General features: G+C 34.8%; 1 protein-coding gene across 6 annotated transcripts in view; it reads right to left on the minus strand.

Annotated features, from left to right (window-relative positions):
- The window catches only part of DGKB (diacylglycerol kinase beta), a 298,275-nt gene that overhangs the window by 210,030 nt on the left and 65,907 nt on the right, over positions 1–22,338 (minus strand). For 2 of the 6 annotated variants that reach the window (XM_054385161.1, XM_054385159.1), the window contains 5 exons: positions 18,787–18,885; positions 16,665–16,667; positions 12,012–12,044; positions 8,387–8,503; positions 4,131–4,204 (listed from right to left, as the gene is read on the minus strand). In XM_054385161.1, the coding sequence (XP_054241136.1) occupies positions 4,131–4,204; positions 8,387–8,503; positions 12,012–12,044; positions 16,665–16,667; positions 18,787–18,885 (326 nt within the window). The remainder of the gene's footprint in view (positions 1–4,130; positions 4,205–8,386; positions 8,504–12,011; positions 12,045–16,664; positions 16,668–18,786; positions 18,886–22,338) is intronic. The other 4 variants (XM_054385162.1, XM_054385160.1, XM_054385164.1 and 1 more) reach the window with 2 other exon arrangements.

Raw genomic sequence — 22,338 nt, forward strand, 5'->3', positions numbered from 1 at the left:
GAATGCTAGTGATCTTCTCTCTGAGATACACAGCATTTGAAAAAATCATTTGAAGTTGCTTCTATATTTTGTCTTAATGCTAAATGAAAGTTTAGAACACCAGCTTAATCAAAGGGTAGGAGCAAAGAGCTACTATGAACCAAAGTTATTTGAAAACAACAAAGGTCAAAGATACCAACCCGTACTGCACAGACAGTGAACATGGAGTCAGCAGGAAATGTCAGTGTACGGAAGCTGATCTCCAGTGCATCCAACCGCACATTTGCCAAGGAAACATTGTTTAAACTCACCTGCTGGTCAGGCAAATAAATTGGAAAATAGGGAAGTGGAAAACAAAGTAATGAGTACGGCAAAACAACAGCATGATTTACAGGACTCTTAAGTCAGAAGCACTACCCTTAACATAAGTTTTTTAGAAGTGCTACACGCTTATATATTCTTTCTGTTTAAAGAAACTATTTTGTCAATGATGCACTAAATATATACATTCCACATGCAGATTATTGAAAGCTGATGTCTTGATTAGTCAGATCTTAAACACAGAGACGCAGGACTGTTAGCCCTAGGCTGCAATGGACGTAGTGCAATTTTCTGCTGATTAGAAGAACCACACCTGTCCATTTCAGTACAACCACTGAAAACACTGTACCCAGCATCACACTGTAACCACTGTGATATAGCCTGAGGAAGACACTTGACTGCGTTTGCTGAATTCCTATCCAATCTCATGCTTAATTAAAACCAATTTTTGGTGGTTGAAACAACCATCAATTCATCAATTTCAATTCTAATTTACTATTTTTTTCTTAATAAACATGTAATTACATTTTTGTTCTATTTTATTATAACCATAGCATTATCCATTGGACTAAATAATTCAAGTCCAAATAACTAGATGCATCTGTGTTTCAGGTGATGGATAATAAGTATTAATCTCTCCATTAAGTGTAACTAGGTTATTTTTCATAGTTCTTTATCTTGCAATTATATCTGAAAGTCATAGCATTGGCTTTTAAAAGAGAAATCTTCTCAGAAGAACATGGCATTTATCACTGTACGCTTTGCAAAACTTTGTCTTTCTAACAAGAATCAAAGTTTTAAAACATATCGATAAGACAATTAGTTATGGTTGCAGAGAAAGCATTTTTGTGTTCTGAATACACCTTTTCTTCATATACTTTTGTTTCCCACTGCCCTTCTCTTCCAACATTCAAAACTCAACGTAACTTTTTCTACCTTAAATCAATCTTCAGTTCTTTCCCTTTGTATTTGACCCACTTGAAAAACAGTTGCAAAACACAAAAGGAAATGACAGAGTATTATTGGAGGAGTGCATTTATTCAACTGATTGTCAGATGGATGAACACTCTCCAAGTATAAGGGCAATGAAATGGGCTGGGTTACCATATGGCAAGGTATAAAACCTCATACGGGGAACTGTGGGAACACTGGAGTCTTGACAGTATCTGCAATAACCTTTCTGTGTTCAATGAAAGTCAATTAGAAATCATAACTTCATTCACTGTGATCTCTCAAATACAGAAAATCCTAAGAATAGCTTTCAGTAAAAGATCACCTTAATCTGAATGAGACAAGGTAATGAAATTCTCATCTACAAAAAACTAGGAGGTTCTGGGGCTTTCTTTTTTTTTTTTTTCCACTCAGTGCTGTGGAAATCTTTTTTTTTTTTTTTGTAGTGTCTAGTCTCTTCTCCTAGCCTTTCAATACCTGACCATATTGCAAAGCTACTACAATAAAAAGCCTAATTTGAATCACCATAACTGTGCATTTTGCAAAGTTATTTATGTCCTCAAATGTCCTGTGATTTCACTTATCACAAAATGTTAACTGGCACAGGGAAATATGAGATTCTTCTTTCTGGTTACTGAATGCAGAAGCAGCCAGATAAAAAAACAGGAAAAGTAAAAAAAGGTAAATATTATTTTTCTTTAAAAACGTCTTCATCCCTTAGATTAAATCTTTGATCTAATATGAACCCTTACCATCCTTTTAAAAAATTTGATTATGCTACTGGATATGAAAAAGTAACATTTAAAAGGCAGAGGGTAGAGGGTAAAGCCCTTCTCATCAAATAGTCCAGTCCATACATGGATTTTTTTAAACCTTTGTGAATCTAGTTTTTGGATCTAACCATGCAATATTATCTCTGGCTGGTGAATGACTTGAGATATGTTTATCTGACTATGCAGTTGACCTTTTGATGTGCTCCTCCTAATACAGAAATACTGAGTGCAACCTTGACACATTTGTATGCAATTGAACATTTTATTTTGTGTGGTATCAAAGCCACTTTAAGAGGTCCTCATACTTCACTATACTCAGCCGTTGGTGGCTGCCCTCGTACTATGCACTTCACTGTGTAATGACACTTCTAGGTAAGGGCACTAGTGAACGAAGCATGCGTAAGGCGTTAATTTTTTTTAATTCAAATCGTTCCTGTGATCTGCTTGGCCTCGGTAGCAGTTTCCTTAACACAAACGGAGAAGTGTCAGACTGCAATGCATGAATAGGAGCAGGAGCTTGGGAAGGGGATCAGATTTTAAACTGGCTTTTGTCCTGGAGAATCGCTAATGCTTAAATGACATCCCTCATGCACTAAGCCCATTCAGACAGTAAGACTTGAGCTGGGAACTAAAAGCTGTGAAACAGTATTTCATGAAATCAAGCTGCTATGTAAGTGCAGCTCTCTAACCTGCCTCTCACCTACACCATTCCAGACTAGATCCCTGAACTGCTCATTGCATATCAGTACCATAAAAATGTGCTAGTGTATTACCTTCCACAATGCCCTTGACTGCTCAGATGACCAGGGCTACCTCACACTGCTACTGTGTCTGGTATGTGAACGCTCAGGACTGATCATTTTGTTTTGTTGTGATTGCAAAGCACATACTTGAAACTGTTTAGAATTAATGTTTTAGATCATTAACTGCCTTTGACACAACTAGCATTCTTGGCATTGCTAGTATCAAGGTATACCAGTCCAGGAATTATATAATTCTGCTAAATGATAACAAGTTCTCTCAAAGATCTTCAAATACAGTTTTGGTTAAGTGTTCTTCAGCTCTGAGAATTACCCTAACATCTACTCTCCAAGATTTTGCCTCTTTTGTCAGTTTACTTAAAGGGCCACTGTTCAAAAGAAGTAACGGAGGCTGTGGGGAAGAGGTAGGGAAAGCTGACCCACTGGCAGTTTATTTGCTCAGTTTCTAGGTCTAAGAATCACATGGGATCCATCCTTTTGGTTTTTTGGATACCACATCAGCAAATATCCACAGGTGTCATCTTCAGTGCGATCTTGGTCAAAAGACCATAACGTTTTACAAGAACTGAAAGATAAACTGTAACACTCACATGGTAAGATAGGCCATGAAAGTTTGGGGATTCATGTGATGATCAAAAATGGCCATTTTGTTAGCACCTGTGATTCTGAAACACACTCTGAATGATGTGCTCCGGGTAGGACTAGTTCAGCATTGATGCTTGAGTATGATAGACAGAGCAGAAGGAGAATGGCTCTTACCTCTGTTTTGTCATGTCTCTAACACACTAACATTTTAAACATACTCTGGCATTTTTATTACAAAATAATTTAATTACCGGTACATAAAACTAACCATGGGTGACTGGACTGTTAGAATGCTTCACGTCTACAGAAAGCTGAAGGAGAGGTTGGAGAGTCTACTTACTAAATCACTGAAAGGCAAGTAACATGAAAAATGGAATACTGTTCCCAATTTAAGTTATTGGCCTGCCTACATATTTATTACAGAGATTAAAACAAAACTGTTACAACTTAAAAGTGTCAATGGAAAACAGAACAACTTACATCTTCATGCAAGTCACACAAAATTACACACTGAGTATAACTACTTTTTCTGACAAGAAATTAAACTTTTACATAGAACTCATTCTAGTTTTTCACTGCAGAATTTACAACTATACACTAGAGTATAACTCTTCTAAACAGGGCAATAGGATCTTCACATGAGGCCTAATGGTATAAAAGGATTTCTTGTCAAACACAAACTTTTACCATTCATTTTTAAATATATCACAGAGATAAGAAAAGAGAAAAAGGGAAGAAAAAGAGATAAAATAAACCTTACCTTTCTCCTTGTTTCCCACCACTTTTAGGATTGACAAAAACTAAAAGTGGATGAGTGCCTGGAACTGGAGTGATCTAAAAGAAGGGAATAACACAGCCACTCATTAATGCTGTGTGTTGCATTCATTTTTCCCTATAGTAGACAGAAAACAAAAAGCTTAATGCAAACTCTATGTTATGCTATGTAATCCAGCTGGAAGCAATTCCATAATTTGCAATAATCCTCACTTCATTAATTTGCCACAAATTGCAATTGAGTTTTTTTATTTTTTAACGTTGTCTGTCCTGCAGCTGCGATGCCATTTTCAACTTATAATTCCATTGAAATATATAGGTTACATCCATCAATTGAGAGGAAAACTTTAAATGCAAGAAATGCATGAGTGATTCTGATAGCATTTTCTTATGGAAAAAGCTATGAGATTTGTAGAGAGAAATAACACTCTACTAGAAAAGCCAAATACAGCTCTATGAAAATTTAAATCTGATGTAGTAACTTTTGATTTTTGTTTTAAGCTACAGAAATCTACAAGGTTTGATATGCCATGAAATCACACACTTCAAAAATTTTAAGAACCATAACGAGTTCTTTTAAACAGCTTAGAAAGCTGAAGAACTTCAAAAAGTAGAGAAGAAAACATGGAAGAAGGGCAAGCCTGAGGAAAAGAACGGAGAGGAGGATATACTTCCAGAAATCGTGTCTAACCCTAACTCTTCCATGTTTTTAAACTCTTTTGTGTATGGAAAGTTTTACAGGTTCACATTAATGTTTAGCTTTACAAACTAACATCTTACTTCTAAATAATAATGTTAGTATGAATTCTCAGATAGATACTGTAAGATGTGCATGGTCACTACCTTTGCTCCATGGACTTGAACGTACAAAAAAAATTACTTCAGATGATCTCTCTGTAATACCTGGGTTTAAACCATAGAGCTAGCTCCAAATACTTATTCCTGAAATAACAAAATCTTCTCAGCTGAAGATTTCATAAAATGCAATTTAAGGCAGAATCTGAAAACAATGATGGCTAAGAAATCTTACAGACATCCTAGAAACATAGGCCTATAATCCTAAAGCCATCTAAAAGCACTCTTCTTCTGGTAGTGTCAGGCACTAGTGTGTTAGCTTCATCCATAACTTCACAAGGATCTCTTCCAATGCATACAACAAATCATGGAAATCTTCAACAAGCTCAGTGGAATGAAGCTTTGCATGGAACCAACCCAGTTATCACATTCTGGCACAGTAAAGTGCTGTATGTTGAAACATATATCAAATTTGCAGGATATACTGAAGTTTGTCACATATTTAATTTTTATCTACTTTTAAAATCAATTTTAGTTATTTAGCCAATTCCCAAGATGTTTATTGCTGTGAACTAAGTGTAAACCAATGGTGCTCATTGTGACAGAGATGGACTACCTACTGAAATCCCTTAGGACGCAGGTTAATTAATGAGACTCATCCTAAGGTTATACATGATCTATTACTTCCTCTAATTAGAAATAATAATCCTGATCATTATGCTGGTTAGCTAGAAAGAAGTAAGATGAATGTGCATAACTATGATTAATTGTCTTTAAGTCGTGCATATCTCCAATGCCACTAAGTTATCTGCTCATTGCTGTCTGATGGAAGGAAGGAAGGTTTGGTCTTGAAACCTTTCTCAACAGAAGCTAAACAAGGAATTTATTTCTATTTTAAATAATTTATTTCAAAACATAACAATATTATTATTATAAGTAGAAAGCTTAGGGCCATCAAAAAAAATTAAAAAAAAAAACATCTATCAACCAGTTTATACTCTACTTTTTTTCCAAAATAAGTCCTCTTTTAAAATTAATTTCTTACATTTTTTCAAAATTCTTTTTCCAGATAACATAAATACTTCCATGTAGAAATGCAACTGAAGATGTAGACTAAATTGGGGAACTTTATCAAATCTTAATCTAGCATGATTTAAAGGCAATTTCTACAAAGTTACTGGACAAGTGATTTAAAGCTAGGGGAGAGGGGGAGAAAAGTGGTGGACCAATTACATATAGTTTGCTTAAGCAATATTGAAAACCTAACAATCAAAGCTTTCTGAATTAACAAAAGTTTCAAAAGAAGTCACAAAAATCCTTTCCTTGATCCATTGAGGATCATGTTAAAATGAAATCATGCCAACAAAATCAGAACACTAGAATCAAAGTAATATGCTTGAGCCAGGTACAGGAGAACTGAACTAGTGCACACTGATCAGCTGCATACTTTTTTTTTTTTGCTCCAGACCATCTTTGGGCAAAATATTAACATTAATTACCAATTATATTTAAGGAATCTTACACCTCTGTGGAAATAGCTATACAAGTGAATTATGCGAGTGAAAAAACCAACCCTAAGAGTTTCATTGATCCCAGCCTTCCATTATAGCACCCTTTAAGATCCACTCAGCCTTCATGATGATCAGGTTATCACTGATACTGATCAAAAATTTAAGAACTGCTAAGATGGACTCCTTTTACTCAAAATCAGTTTTATTCCACAGTGAAAAGCAAATACCACAGTATAATCAGGGTCATCATTGCAAATTATTTTAAATGTGATCACCATGATTAGCACTATTTGCATCATGCACCATCATTATAAATCTGACATAACAGAAGAATACTAAGCACTTCAAAAAATATCCCAAATCCATTCAATAATTTTTACAATCTTAGTACTCACTCTTTATTCTCTCCTTCTCAAGCAATAATAAATAAAAGAAACTTGAATCCTAGGCTTTGGATTCATCACAGACAGAGAAGATAGAAGTTTTGAATCATATCAGGAAACGTATAGAAAAACCTAATGTCTTAATTACCTGAAAGTAGAAATTTTAAGATTGTGTGTGCAGGATCAGTGGTGCTATTCTGAACAGAGCAGGTACTACATTCCAGGTACTGATTTGCATGAGTGGGAAACGAGATTTGAAAATGCCTTAAATTATACTATGAGCATAAGCAATCCAATGCTTGGAGAAAAAAAAAAAATTCCTAACAACCCAAAAGTTAGAAAACTCTTGTTGTGTGGTTCTTTAAGCATCAGTCTATTAGTCACACTGGGACTGATCAGACAGAACTTGAGCTTTCTGTCAATGAATACTGTAGCCTTCTTGTTTCATGCTGTGTCACATGTGCTCAGGGTAACAGTGTAGCCTGTGAGGATGGTTAAATATAAGAAGAAAGCCCTGAAAACCATGGATAACGATCACTGTAATATCCTAAAGGATCATCAACAGAGCATGTAATAGCACAGGCCTTACAGTTTGGGGTTTTGTTTCATGTATAAGATTTTTGCTGCTTTTTTTGTACTTCTTTTTCTTCCCTCTTTTTTTTTTTTTTTTGGTTTCCATAACAAGGATGTTTCAGTAACCAATAAAATAAGTCTTTCTATTCTGACACAATAAGGTATATAATAAAAAAAAATATGAGGTATACAGCATTTGATATATGGTAATGAAATGTTTTACAGTTTCATGAATCTCAACTGCAACACATAAAAAGATACAGAAAACAGTCAACTATGTATAGTAAATGCTTATCACATCGTTATCATGATGATCATTTAACTCCTGAGGAAATAAAGAAGCAGCATCCTATATGTGAACATTGATTTTACTGAAATCTACTCATATTTCAAGGGAAAAAAAGTCAAGCAGCTCAGGTAGAAATTCTGGCATGCCTCATACCCTCCCTACAATAACATTAGCTCATCATATACACAAGTTTTCTTCCAGGTACGAAAACCTCAATTTTTATTCTAGATATTGCTATTAATGAAACCATCTTGCTTCACTCCACTCTTACATTTGATGTGCCAAATACCCTGCCTGAAATACCTGGAAAAATAACATCCTTGAATTTCACATCCTTCATTTATTAATGAAGAGGTCCAAATCAGCACAGTAAAGTTTTATAAGGTAAATTCACACAATGCTGCATGACAAATAACTGAGTTCAGCTTCACCCCACAATACAAGTGGTTTAGAGCCAGTTTTCTCTCCTCCTAAGGGTCTAAGAAAATCCTACCAATCATATGACAAGCAGATTTGCATGGCAGAATTCTCACAGAGATGGCAAAATTTACCTATTATATTTTTAATATGTAAAAGTGAAATATCATAAGGGTTAAAGCATAGGAAATGTTTCACTTGAAAGATTTCTCACTCTATCATTCTCTTTATACCTACAAGTATCTCCTTAAAATTAAAATAACAATAATCACACCTGAAGACCTTGTCCATCTACAGTGACAGAATTGGCTCTTTGCATTTTGTTCCGTTCTGCCAGTTTGTTCATTTGCTGAGGGCAGCTCTTCTCTTTTTTCACTGTTGACTGTCTTTCCTTGAAAAAAGAAAAGGAGAGAATGGAACATTTTAACATATTCTCTAGTGCTATACTACTATAACGAGATCGAGGCTCTACCAAGATTTTTGTAACTAGAGCGTAATGTCAGATTCTGCTTTAATGAAAATGAGGCCTCAGTCAAGTTATTACATAATGTCTGGCCACTTCACATAACATTTATCTATGTGCCTGGACATTCCACAATGACTAGGCAATAGATAGATGAGAAGTGTGCAGTCACAACACAAATTAATGCAATGATATGAAAAGATAATCTGACATTGGCATTCTGAAACTTGAAAGCAAATCATACAATATACTTGATTGTTTAATAAGCACATTGGTAAGAGATCAGTAATTTATCAAAATTTAATCCCAACTCCTTGCAAAAGTTGGATGCCTCCTAAGTACTTTACCACTTTGGCAAAACATACCTTTTCTAAACGTACCATAATCAATTAGCTAAGTGGCTTTTTAGAAAATATATATTTTGTATGAGAAAGAAACCAGAAAACACATCAGATTCTATGCTGTTGGCAACTTTTGATGCTGATACACAGCACAATCAGATGGTTATTTGAAATAGGAAAGCTTTAGAAGAATATTCTATTCTTATAAACATATTTTCAACTGTTGTCAGGTTATTTCAGTAAAAAAAAAAAAGTCCTCACTTTTTGTATCTCATTTATTCTGTTTATAAACTTCACCTAGCATGTCCTTTCAGTAGGGTACAAAAAACACACCATAAATTCAGACAGATGTCCTCAGTCCCAATTGCACCCCAGTTACTCTCCTCACTTTGCAAGTGCAAGGAGACTGTGAAGCAGTCAGGGGAATAGGCTGGCATAAAGCTGATTCACCAGAAACGATCATGAAGGACTCTTGCACCCCCTACAACTGCACTCAGGAAGCAGTTCATTAAATGTTACCATTCAAGCTCCACAGCAGGCCAAATCCATCTCTCTGCCACCTCATCCTTAGGGACTGCATTACCAATTACCCCATGCCACTCCTTCTGGAGAAGTTTAAACTGGTAAGAAACATTGATAAAGATTCTCTGGCTCAAGGGAGTATCTCCCAGCTTCTCAGTCTTCTAATACAGATGGGGACCATCACTGCTTTTACATGGTCTTTAGTTTCCTTAAATTTGGAGACTGACACAGACTCAATGTAGTCCCGAAGCAAATAGTGGTCCAAGTCACCCCAGCCTGCTTTAGAGAACCAAGTGCTCTGGGGAACTGTGGCATCACATTTCCTATAGAAGGACTGACAAACCTATGCCACAGACAAAAACCAAGAGAGACTACACTCTACTCTTGGATGCTCTGAGCACTTGATCAACTTGATCACTTCAAGATGAGGTCCAAGAGTCTCAACTTCAGTATCACTGCTTTAAACAGAACCCCGCAAAAGTAATTAGAGCTATTTATCTCAGAATTAACCTGCAGAACACAGACACTGTCCAGATCACTATTTGACAATTCTTTTAGAAACTAGAACTAGGATGAGACATCCAGAGTAGAATTTGTTAGCTAATACACAATTTTGCACATGAATGCACAACTTTGAAAATAACTACTATTAAAAGTCACTACATTTTATAATAAGTAAGCATATCACACTACAAGAACTTTACACTAGGGCCAAAACCTGGCTCTTGGCCATTGCAACATCTTTAAACAAAATCAAAACAAATGTCAGTAACGCAGACACACAGTTTGTAAAAAATCCTGATTCCTATCAAAAAATACCAATTAAGAGCAAATCTTAAAAAGCCTAAAAGAAAATAAAATTAAGTGGCAGTTCAAAGAACAAGGGAACAGAAAGAAACAGATCCAGCACACTATGTGCATTTAGAGAGGTTAAAAAAAAAACCACTGCTCAGAAGAGGCCTACTTATAAAGTGTGGCACTAAAAAAATCTTCCTGCATGTATCATGCTATTACTTAGAGGAAAAGTATTTATATACTGCTGAGAACAGTCTTTACATAAAGGATGCTTACCACAGTGCCCAAACCTGCTGTTATCAATCACTCAGAAGCAAAATGCAGTAACAATTTCCTCAAGCAAAGTTTTGGATATTGGGTTTTTGTTTGTTTTATTCCAGCATGATACAGGGAGCAGCAAATACTCTCAGACTTGGCCTTATGACTGCTGCAATAACAGCATCGCTTCCTCAATTAATGTCACCAGTTCCATAAGCAAAACAATTACTTGACTCACCAAGATAGTCACTCCTAAGCAGTGACTACAAAAGATGAGGCCATACACCTCATACAACATAAAAGAAAAAGTATATTTATGACACAGAACTGCCTGCAGTGTTACTAAAAAATTCAGATTGGGGTGCCTGACCTCGTTACTATTGAAGGTCTCCTTCCTTCAATGATGATTCTTGAAGAAAGTACACATATAATATTTCCTATCATTCACTTCACATGTGATACTACAATACAGGTCACCACCTGTACCAATGGTGCTCTCTGAAACATTTCTGAAGAAGTTGATAAGAGAGTCTAGATTTCCAATAGTTATACGTCCTGTAATTTCTAGATACATGCCATATCAGTGAGGATTGGACTTAACATTTTAATGAAATTGTGTATCTTAATTATACTGAATAAATCTAATAATGGAGTACAAAAAAATATTTACCCTTTCATTAAAAAAAAAAAAATCTTTAAAATACTCTTAACAGATACTTTATGAAAAAGAAAACTGGCTTTCTGATCCAGTCGTATATGACTGCTTGAATAACGTTCAGGAACTATAACATTACCAAGCTATGAAAGAGCATCAGGAACTAAACAGTGTCATTTTTAATGAGATAATAATAGTTTAATAAAATCATCTGTGGATAATAGCCTACAAATTCCAGCAGCATTAAGACAAATTTGACATGCATTGAATAAATGGCTTTACAAGGCAAAAATTTATTTTTCAAAGTAAGAAATGTTTCTACAACAGCTGTGCTGTATTTGATATCTTGTTAATCAAAGCATACAAAATGATTAATGTATCTGAACCATTTTGTTTAGTGGACATGCATGAGGTTGAGAGATACTGAATACAGCATTTTAAAAGCTATCGTACATTTTGATGGCTCAAAGAATCAAACTTTTCTGTTCTTTGGGTACGTGCCAGAGTACACACCATTCAAAATAATACTTACCACAACAAAAAAATTTTTTCCACCCACTTTTGCACCTCTCATATCTTCTTTTCTCCCCTTGAAGTCCCACTGGGAATTCAATATCCAAGAACTGGAGCTTCTACCATTCAGTATTGCTCCAGAAAGATAACTATCAGATAAGAGCTGTTAAACTGTATCTCTCTCTTCCAAATAAGAAGAATTTATATGTAAGACAAGGCCTTACAAATTGTAATAGAGACTACCACAGCTAGGTTTTTAGTTCAGCCTCAAAATGCACTTTATAGCAGAAAGAACGCACAATATCATGATCTGTTAGTACTCGTGCGTACATGGATGCCTCCTGTTACGCACCTCTGGGAGCAAACTTCCTACAGTGGGTAGTGTCTGTTGGAAAAAGAGAACGTTAGGCTGCAACACTAAACAGCTGGGATTGCAAGGGGCATGGAAAGAGCACTCACGAGGAACATTTCCTTGCAGCAGCTGTATTTAACAACAAGCATACACAGTGCTGCTTTTACACATTTGCACAACCACAGTCCCCTCTGAGTTTTGGCTGTCATATTATACAATTTGTGTTTTGGGTAGTATGGGTCAGATCATTTTAGCAATAGCTGAAAATATTAGAAAATCCAAGGACTTTGTACGTTCAAATAAAAAAAAAGGGATACTTGATATCTTTCTCTTCCGAGCCTCTGAATCCTTATCCAAAGAAAAGAATCTTATTTAACAAGCTTTCCTCTATGACTATTGACAAGCTATACAACATTCATCCTCAAAGGGCGTTTCTACTCATACAGTCTCTTCCTTTACACAAAACACTAATGTTTAGAAATATCATACCCTATTATAGCTATTGTACAGAGTAGTTGTAACTAATGGCTTACTAAACAGTTACCTCTTTACATTTTAACTGCTGGCACAGAATTCGGTGCCAGTGTGTCAAAAAATTCCTTTTTCTGCTCTTGTCTCTTCCTGAGTAAGTGCAAATCTATTTTTCTGGATTACTTTGTACACAGCTGAGATTATTTAAAGCAATTTATTTTATACACTACACAATATTTATACATTAAACAGGACCACAAAGCCATTAGTGAATGGTTAACACCATTACACAGTTTTTCAAATAATTACTGAAAGCTTGAGGTGACTTCTGTATGTTAATATGTGTAAACTGAATCAGTTATTTAAAAAATAATAGCAATTTTTTATTTAGCACTATGAAACTTGAACTTGAAAGTTGTTCATCAGGGGAATTTGATTACAGACCAGATGGAACACATGGATGTTTGCAGGATGAAGGCCTGAATAACAAACTGATACTTTGGGTTTTGCGGTTGTTTTTTTTTTACAGGAACTTGGAGGAAGGTTTCTCCAGGACTCCTTAGAGCTGTTTTCCTCAATGACATGTGAATTTTCAAAGGACACAAAAACTGTGCTTTACTGTGCAATGAAATATTAGAGTAGGCACTTTTACTGTTCTTTTATAAACCTATGTGGTATTCAAGACCCTTTTAAAAAAAATTCCATTCCAGGCAACTTCTGTCCATATTTACACAATAACTGAGGAGAATCAAAGATTCAGACACCCTGCAAACTGCAAAAATCCTCATCAGGGCTACCCTAAAGCACTGGAGAGTAATCTTTCTGCAATTTCTATTAGCTATAATATCAAACTATCTATGATTTAGACGTGCTAAAATATTTAGAATATTTACTTTATAAAATTGTGTCCACATTTCCAATTCTAACCCTATGCACATACTAATCAGAAAGGCCAATATCAGAGAGACCACATCATCTTGCCTTGAAGGCTCATGGAGCTATAGCACAACACCCAGCTCTACATCCATCAGCTGAATATAAAAGTAATCCTGTAGACAAGATTAAGTGATCAGTTCACTTGCAAAAACACTGTCCAGTGAGCTGCACATAAGCATACTATAAAGGACAGGCAAGGCTTCAAATTTATTTGTCTTGATATACACATTTGCAGTTAAGAAAAATACCAAACTAAAAACAGATTTAAAAAAAAAAATCACATTATGTTAATCAGAAGGAGGTATTTTAGGACCCCTAATACTAGTAGTCAAAATATGTGGATAAAGGCAAGGCCAGATTGAAGACAATATCATTTCAGTCTTCTTTCCAAAATAGCTGACCACAACCCTATTCTGAACAAAGAATCCCTACATAACTTCACATACATTCTTTCTGTTGGCTGTTTAATATGACTTAATTAAGATGCAAATACACATAAAAATCACAGTCAAGTATTTTTCATTTAGTATGTTGGATTTAGTTCATTCAGCCAGCTGAAGATAATCTGCCTGACATATTGCATCCATTCAATACATGTGTCAATATGCAACAACAGCAGGGCCCAAGACTTTTAATTTGCTTTGCACCCTAAAATGAACTTGAGCTATATCAGGCAGTTATATACACCACCCCAGAAAGGCAAAAAAGTTGGAAAAGAGTTTTGAAAATTAAAACTTGCTTAACTGCAATAGGACAGCATTTAAGAAATAAACAGACAGACAGTAGTGATGAGTTGTGGGCAGGCAACTAGATATAACTTAAAATGATTGAATGGCTGCCGTTTCAGTTTATCAGCATCTTATTATTTTAACATTGAACTGTGTTTGCTGAACAGATAATTAGTTAGGAAGATACATTTTCCTCCAGGGCAATTATTAATTTCCTTCTGACTTCAAAGAAATGAAAAAGCTCTTAGTGTAGATAAGCACACCATTATATTTCAAGTCTGGTTTAGACTCTCAGAGAACTAAATCTGTAATGTGATATGCAATTGAAAAGTGTTTTGTTTTGTTTTTTTAAGTGTTTCAATTGCTATATCATTACTGAAGAGTCAACAAAGAGATTTAATTCCTCCCCCCCACACTGGAGCATATATAATCAAAACACTTTTTGTGACAGTATCTTTGTTCAGAAACTCAGAGTAAGGTTAGTACTCAACTTCAAAGGATTGCATTGCCCAAAGATTTTTAGACACTGCACTCACTTTCTGAGTTCATGTTGAGACTGGATTCAGCTGAGTTAAAACTGATCTCTACTACAATATAAAGAGAAGAATCATATTGAACCACATTGCTGTTATAACACAGCCATTAGCTATTCTTCTAGCCTCTCTAAATACTGATAGTCAAAGAAAGTTCTTGTGCAATAATAATTTAATTACAAATTTCAAAAAGTATATTAGAATTTAATTGCAAAACAGAAGTTGAGTAAATATAATTGTAAAACTCACATAGGCAGTAGGAAAATCAAAATCATCATATAAATAATAAGAATATATTTATTAAATATACTTTTATTAAATAACAGGTTGTTGGTTGATTTGTCATTATTCAAGATTATATTACCTGTTTTGGGGAGAAATAGAAAAATCGGATTACTTTTCTACAAACATAAATACACACTAGAACCCCTTATGTGTTCACATCAGTAAACAGCAAAGTAAAGGAAGGCATGAATTGAAGAAGCTAAAATGTATGGTAGTATTTTTCCCTTTCTGCTTAACAAACGGGGTGTGGGGAGCAAAACTGTATCATAAGGATACATAAGGAGAGCCAATTTTTTTTCTGTACTACTCACTCATCTCATTCCAATATGCAGTTTTTAAACTGGTTATGATCTAATTCTGTACTCTTAGTAGGCTAGGATTCAATTGAGTTAAAGATTTTTAAACTCACTGCCAGTCAACCTTATCATGAACTTTCATTATGTGCATGTAATTAATTGGGTCCAATGAACAATATCAGCACTGAGTTATAGACTTTTTCCCCCCACCATATAATTAGAATATAATTACCCACAGGATATCAGAATGATGCAAAACCTTTCCTCTAAATGTGCCCTCATTAGGAAACAAGTCTCAATGTACATTTATTCAATCAGTATGAATTAATTAAAACGTTACTGAAATAAAAGAGAGTAACATTAAAGTGTATCTGACATCTATTAAAAGACTATCACTTGAGATCTGCACACACAGTTTATAACAAAAGTCATTTAACTTGAACAAAAAAACTTCACCGTGTAGCAAGCATAATATACAATAAACAGACAAGTAAAAAGGACTAGTTTAAAAGTGTACAGATGACATTTTACTGACACATCTAAAAGCACTGCAGTGAGAGAGGAAAGATCTTTATATAGCATTGAATCTAGACAGATATGTGATTCACTCATGACATACACAGTATGAACTGCATGAGCTTCCCCATGGCTTCCTTTTCAGCTTATCGTATTTAGGAACAACATTTGACAAGTTCCATTTTGTGCAGTTTTGAACATGGGAGGCCTCTTATCTAGTTTTGACCAGCCATCTAACTTTCAAATGATCAAGCATTTAGGTTCTCTCTCAAGCCATTAAGGGCAGTATTAGAGGATCATGTCAGTCACTTTATTTCAGAAGACTCCCTCTTCTGCTTAAGGAGACCCTAAATGAGTTAACTAAGAATGGTCACCTGAGCTGAAATGGCTGTGTTTAGGAAGGGAGAGATATGTAACCCTCTGTGATATTATAATCAGAAAGGATAGGGGTTTTTAATTTATTTATTCTTCACAGTTTTAGCAGTGATTTAGGACATCAATTAAAAACTGAGAGGATACGGACCAGAAGAGCAAACTGCAGCTGAGACACCAGTTTGGTAGCTGTGGTATGATACATGGTGCTGGGTGTTAGAAACATAATTTATGAAAAATCTCTCTTTGTCTCTGCAGAGAGTTGAGGCTGGAATCCACAGGAAATGAAGACATGAGCCATGCTGGATGAAAAAGCTGAAAATATGTATTTCCTTTGGTTTCACCAAAGAGAAAAGGGATTTAGCTAGTACTCTGGAAGGAAAACGTATGAGAAGGCATCTTGGTCTCATCAGATGAACTCAAGAGAATTTTCTGGGAGATGTCTCAGCTTCTGAAGTTACATATGGAAGAGAGGGCCAAAACTTCTGAGAGGTCAAAGACAGACGGTTTTTCAACTTGCTATTTTTCCACAAATATAGTTTATTCTAGGGGAGAAGGAAATATATTCTTCTTCAATACCTCAAAATACTCAAGGATAAAGTTGGTATGGAAAGCATTGTGGTTATCTGCTTTACCTTCCACATATTTCTCAGCTGTTCACTGAAGCTACATGCCCGTCCTAGGTGAAAGACTTTTCCATTGTCAGGTCTATCAGATTTGATACGTTTAAGGACATCATTTCAATTAACAGGCAGACTTACTATTGTATCTTTAGACAATTTGGACATGGTTATATCCACCGTTTTCATTTTCATTATTGAGAGTGCTGGTTTCACATACACTGAAGTATTATACTTCTCAGAAGGAGTTCCCATAACTGGAAATGGGAGAAACTAATTACAAAATTACTAACGTAAATGATGTGTACACGGGAATCAATTGTTTCTGGGAGGAATTTCTATTACCTGGGTCAGTGATGTATTATTTGTAATGCAAGTATATTCAGGATTTTAATCCATTTTTGGAAGAATCTACGAGATAAGCAAATATACTACAAAATTATAAAGTTCCCATTAAATCACATTTAAAAACAAATCCATTTCTAACAATATCCATTTTGCTGAAGTACCTGTTTTATGTTATTAGTACGCAATACTGAAAGATGATTCTGATAGAAGAAAACATATTTACTTCTACTTTTGCCTTCAAAATTTGCAGATAAAACAAACCTATTCAAGGGTGATTTGACTCTAAAGTGGTTTTATATATCCTCTAAACAACTTAACTAAACTCAAATTGTGGAATGAAAATCTTAATTCCTCTATCCCTCTTCCTCCCCTGAAAAGAAAATGCAGTTACGCAAATATAATTGAAGATGAAATTTCATGCTGAGGCTTTATGTAGTTTATAAGAATGGCAAATAATAAGTAACAATAAAATGGTAACAGTCCAATAACAAAATAATTTCTACATGTTAACTTTTAAGTATGACCTAAAATCCTGAAAATTAAATAATGCAATGCAGCATGTACTCATCCAACAAACTTAAAATAGTATTTTACAATTATTGTTCAGAACTTGTCCAGGTAATATCAAAATTCTATTACAGACTAACTACAAAACTCCTCTTATAACTTCCCAAAAATACTAAAAAATATTTCATCAATATTGAAGTCAGCTTTCCATTGCTTTACCTTCATTGACAGGAATGGAATAGTCCCAGTTTACTCTAGAGGGTCTAACCCTTAGCAGATTTACAGACAAACAGCCACAAGGACTAATCAGAAAATAATTAATTTACAAAAGGTAAAAATACTATTCTTACTGTTCAGAAACAGGTTTAAGATCAGTAGACATATTTTCTTGGTTTTCCTCCTGCAGTAAGTAATTGATTCTTAAGTTCAAGCATTTCTCTTATTATGAGCTGTATGTAAAGAGGACCACACATCTGTACTGTTATTCAAGATGACGATGCTATGACTTTCATCAGCATAAAACATCCAATTTAATATATGAATACATAAGTTAATTCAGAAGCTTTTTTTTTCACGATAAACTGGTCAGCTCTTTTCTATACAACCCACAGCATGCATTTTTATTTTCACTGAATTGAGTTATTGTTTTTGTGGACAGAGAAATTTACTGTGCATGACTGCAGAATAAAATATACCATAATGTTGATGCATAGCTTACTGCAAGACCGGTATCATCATTCTAGGTAACCTCCGGCTTAGATCAAAGACCTCAGCATTGCAGATATACAATATGCATCCCAAGCAAAAACTGTCCATAAGAATAACTTCATTATTCTGGGAAGTTGGATCTATAAAAGATGTAAAATGTAAAAGTGTTCTGCCTGTACAGTTTCTGGTAAGTACAGTCTGAGTAAGTGATAAAACCTGAGTCAGCTTCAGTTATAATATGCCCTACAGAAGGCTCATTCTCACATGCAGGTAAATGCAATATGCAAAGGATAAGGCACACTTGTGCCTATCACACATCAGCCAGAATTACCCACTGTGTTTATGGTTCACACAGTTCTGTGTATTTAACAAATACTCTGGCAGTCAGCCCCAGCACCATTTCGGCAGTTACCTATGGCAGAGGATTACATGTGAAATAAATGTGGACAACTCACCAATACTACTGGGCAGATTGATGTAGGTGGTAAAATATGGTCCTTCAAAAGTCCACAGTCACATTCAGGTTTTAGATGTGAGGCACATTTGTTATGCAACTAGGAGGAGACAGAAAATGAAGATTCATTTCAGATATTTTACTGCTACAATCTAAGAAATTGGGCATCCTAGAATGGGGTGATTTTAATTAATCTAATTATTACTAACATACTACAGGTAGATGAAGCACAATGCACTGGAAAGCTTCTTAGGATTGAATCAAAGGGCAGTGGATCAAAACGTTTTCCACTTTGGAAACTGCACACATGTGGTCCAGCACACAAAATGAGAACACTGTATGGCAATACATCACTATAGTGCTATTGGAGATCAAAACCTTCATTTCATAAAACAGCTTTTTGCACTGAGCCAGGAACTTCTGTTCTACTACTAGTGGGCGATCTGGAGTAATTCAGGGCAGCCTTTGGCATCCTCAGTATAACTCTGCTTCTCATCTGAAGCTGACAGAATCACTACAGATTCAATTGAGATGCTGCATTATCTATGAAAATACATATGAAATAAGACAACAATGTAGGAATATCTAAGAGCTTCAAGCTATACTGGGGAAAATTCAGACTTGACTGAATCAATGTTCAGACTTTCTCTGATTGCTGAGGAACCTAAATTACCCACCTCTTTTTACTTTATTCTAAGCATTCATATGGTTTTCCTAAAGGCTATGAATAGAGTCCTACTCTGAAAACATGGAAAGAACATCCTCAGGTCTGCTGACTGAAAGAGCAATGGCTTACTTCTGTAGTGTTAAAAAGATGGAAATTAAAAATGTGTAGAGAACATCAACTAGAAATGCCAACAAATAATGATATATTTATTGAAATATCTTGGCATTCAAGAGTTCTTGTCAATATTTTAGAATTTAACTCAATTTAAACATCTCTAAAATTGAATATTTCGACATATATATCCAGGCATGGTACAAGGCACAGTTGTGTGCCTGGATCATGCAAAGCATTCACATTTAATTGGTATACTTCACAATATTGTTAGAGATAGTCACAACAAAATATAACTTTGTATCATGAAGTTTGGTGAAATTTGGACTTGATGACCTTAAAGGTCTTTTCCAACCTAAAGGAGTCTATGATTCTATTTCTGCATAGTTTCAATAAACTATGCATTAAGTTCCTTAGGTAACATGCATTTCCCATAAAGATGAATATTTTCTTTTTTGAGAAGATGTATGCTTTCACTAAAGAAAAATATTTAGGATACTAAAGAGTGGAAATTTTGAAGCGAAAAACCTATTTGACATGTGATTTAACTAGTCTAATAGGTAGGATGCAGCATTAGTTCAACAGGTTCAATAGCTGTTGTGCATCTGTGTATCACATTTTTCCAATGACTGATTCATTTACCTTTAGATTATTTAACTAGACCAGTATGAACTCTATTAAAACCACAATAAAACTGTACCAGTTGCTGATGTATATAAGCTTTACTGGTAATATGGTCTTTATAAAGTTATCTGGTACAGTTAATGTTGACATAACATTTCTGAATTTTTAACTGAATGGAACCTAATATTAGCCTTGTCCATATTCATTTATACTCTAAAGTTACCTTTTCAGGCAGTTACTTAGCAACAGAAAATAAAAGTCTAATGAGGTTCGATTTTCTCTGAGTATTAAAGCCTTATTGAGAGGGTATTTTGGTAGCCCTGTAATCTAAATCATTTGTCATGCTAATTCCCTGCCTCAGTGGTAAGGCTGCTTGTACCATAATTAATGCACACCAGGCCATATTACATGAAATAAAAGTATCTTTGCACATTCAGTGGTAATTAGCAGCTTTGCTACTCAGTGGCATGCAAACTTATCTATGAAAAAAAAAGCTTAATCTTCTTATTAGTCTCTGCTGATCTCGGACAACAGAACTGGCAAATAGCAGACAACAGAAATGGCAGAAGATACAGAGCTTTGATGAAAATAACACTGTGACACAAATAAAAAATGAAATAAAATAATATGCATCTCTTCTCAAAAAAAAAAAAAAAAGTTTTATCAGATTTAAAATACATTTCCCCAAAATTCCTTACCCTAAACCTAGCTCATGTAAAATATTACTTCCCTCACAACCAGATGCCTGCAAAGTAGGGGGAAAAATGTTTGCTGGAGAGAAAATGTGGCAAAAACATTTACAAGACAGTGGTAGAAAACTAGAGAGTATATGGAAGAGGGTGTCATGGGCCTGCCTGAGAACTCAGCAGAACCAGCCTCCTCAGTGAAAAACATCTCTGAATTTCAGGATTTGACTGAATTATTTGACATTAGAAGTGGCCCTACTAAGTTGTAAGAAGGAGATATTTTTAAAATTAATGAAAGAGTCTTAGTTGTGTAATAACTAGTATCCTCTTACATTAAAAAACATCGGTAACAAGCTCTGCATTACTGTGCAAGGACTTGAAAACCTATGAAATATGTGATGGTAATTACATAACTTCAGAATATCCAATTGAACAGCGTGCATCTATCAGAAATTTAAAAGCACTTTTTTTCAGTAATAGCATTATTATCATTAGCGAAGCAAGTTATTGCAAGAGGACATATATATACCATACACAGAAGAGCAAGAAAAATGAATAGGAGATTGAAAATAATTTGCAGTATTTAAAAAAAAAATTGTTTGTCTAATTTTCATCTGCAGTCATGAAAAAACCCAGCTTTTTTGAAAAGGCAACATTACTTTTACAGAAAATAAAAAACTTTAACTCCCTAATGGAAATACAATTGCAAAATTGTAAACCTCATTACCCAAATATTTTCAGTTTGGGTTGTCAATAATAAGGTCCATTTGTAGTTCATCATTTGATAGATATTTAAGCATTGAAATAGGCAGACAAGCACCCAGGATATTTTCAGAAGAACGCAGCCTCTTCATTCTCTGTGATCTCAGTGATAAATAATTTCACAGTATTTCCTCAGTGAAAATCAGTTCTTGAGGAAGTTCTTTGCATCTTCATGTGATTCTTCAAGAAGTAAAAGGCTTTTATTCATACGAAATACTGGGAAAATGTTTTTTTCCAAGGAGCTCCAGAATTTGTAGCTTCCCTTTACTTTAAGGGAGAGTCTTACCTAATCTGTATTTCGTGAATGATATATTACACAGATACAGACATTTCTGTATCTAGAGCAGAACACTCTAGCTTACCTGTCTAATCACAGATAGGCATTGCCTAAATTTAATCATATGCATGTGGAAATTTTGGATTGGGTGTTTTACCCTGTACATAAACTATCCAAATTTTGACAGGAATCTGGACTACATATTTGATCTTCTTCTAAAATATTTTTTTTAAAGTAGTCATAACAGCTTATCATTTAAAGTATCCTGGATCTACTTTCTTTGATTCTGTTTTGTATTCTTATGATAAGAAATTATGTCATAAAACATCCAAACTTGTATGTTGAAAACAAACATTCACTAAATGCCTCAATCTCATATTATTATTTAAAACACTGAACAGAAAACTGCTTTTCCATAATAATAAT

Source organism: Indicator indicator, chromosome 11, assembly GCF_027791375.1.
Source record: "Indicator indicator isolate 239-I01 chromosome 11, UM_Iind_1.1, whole genome shotgun sequence".
NCBI classification, from domain to species: Eukaryota; Metazoa; Chordata; class Aves; order Piciformes; family Indicatoridae; genus Indicator; species Indicator indicator.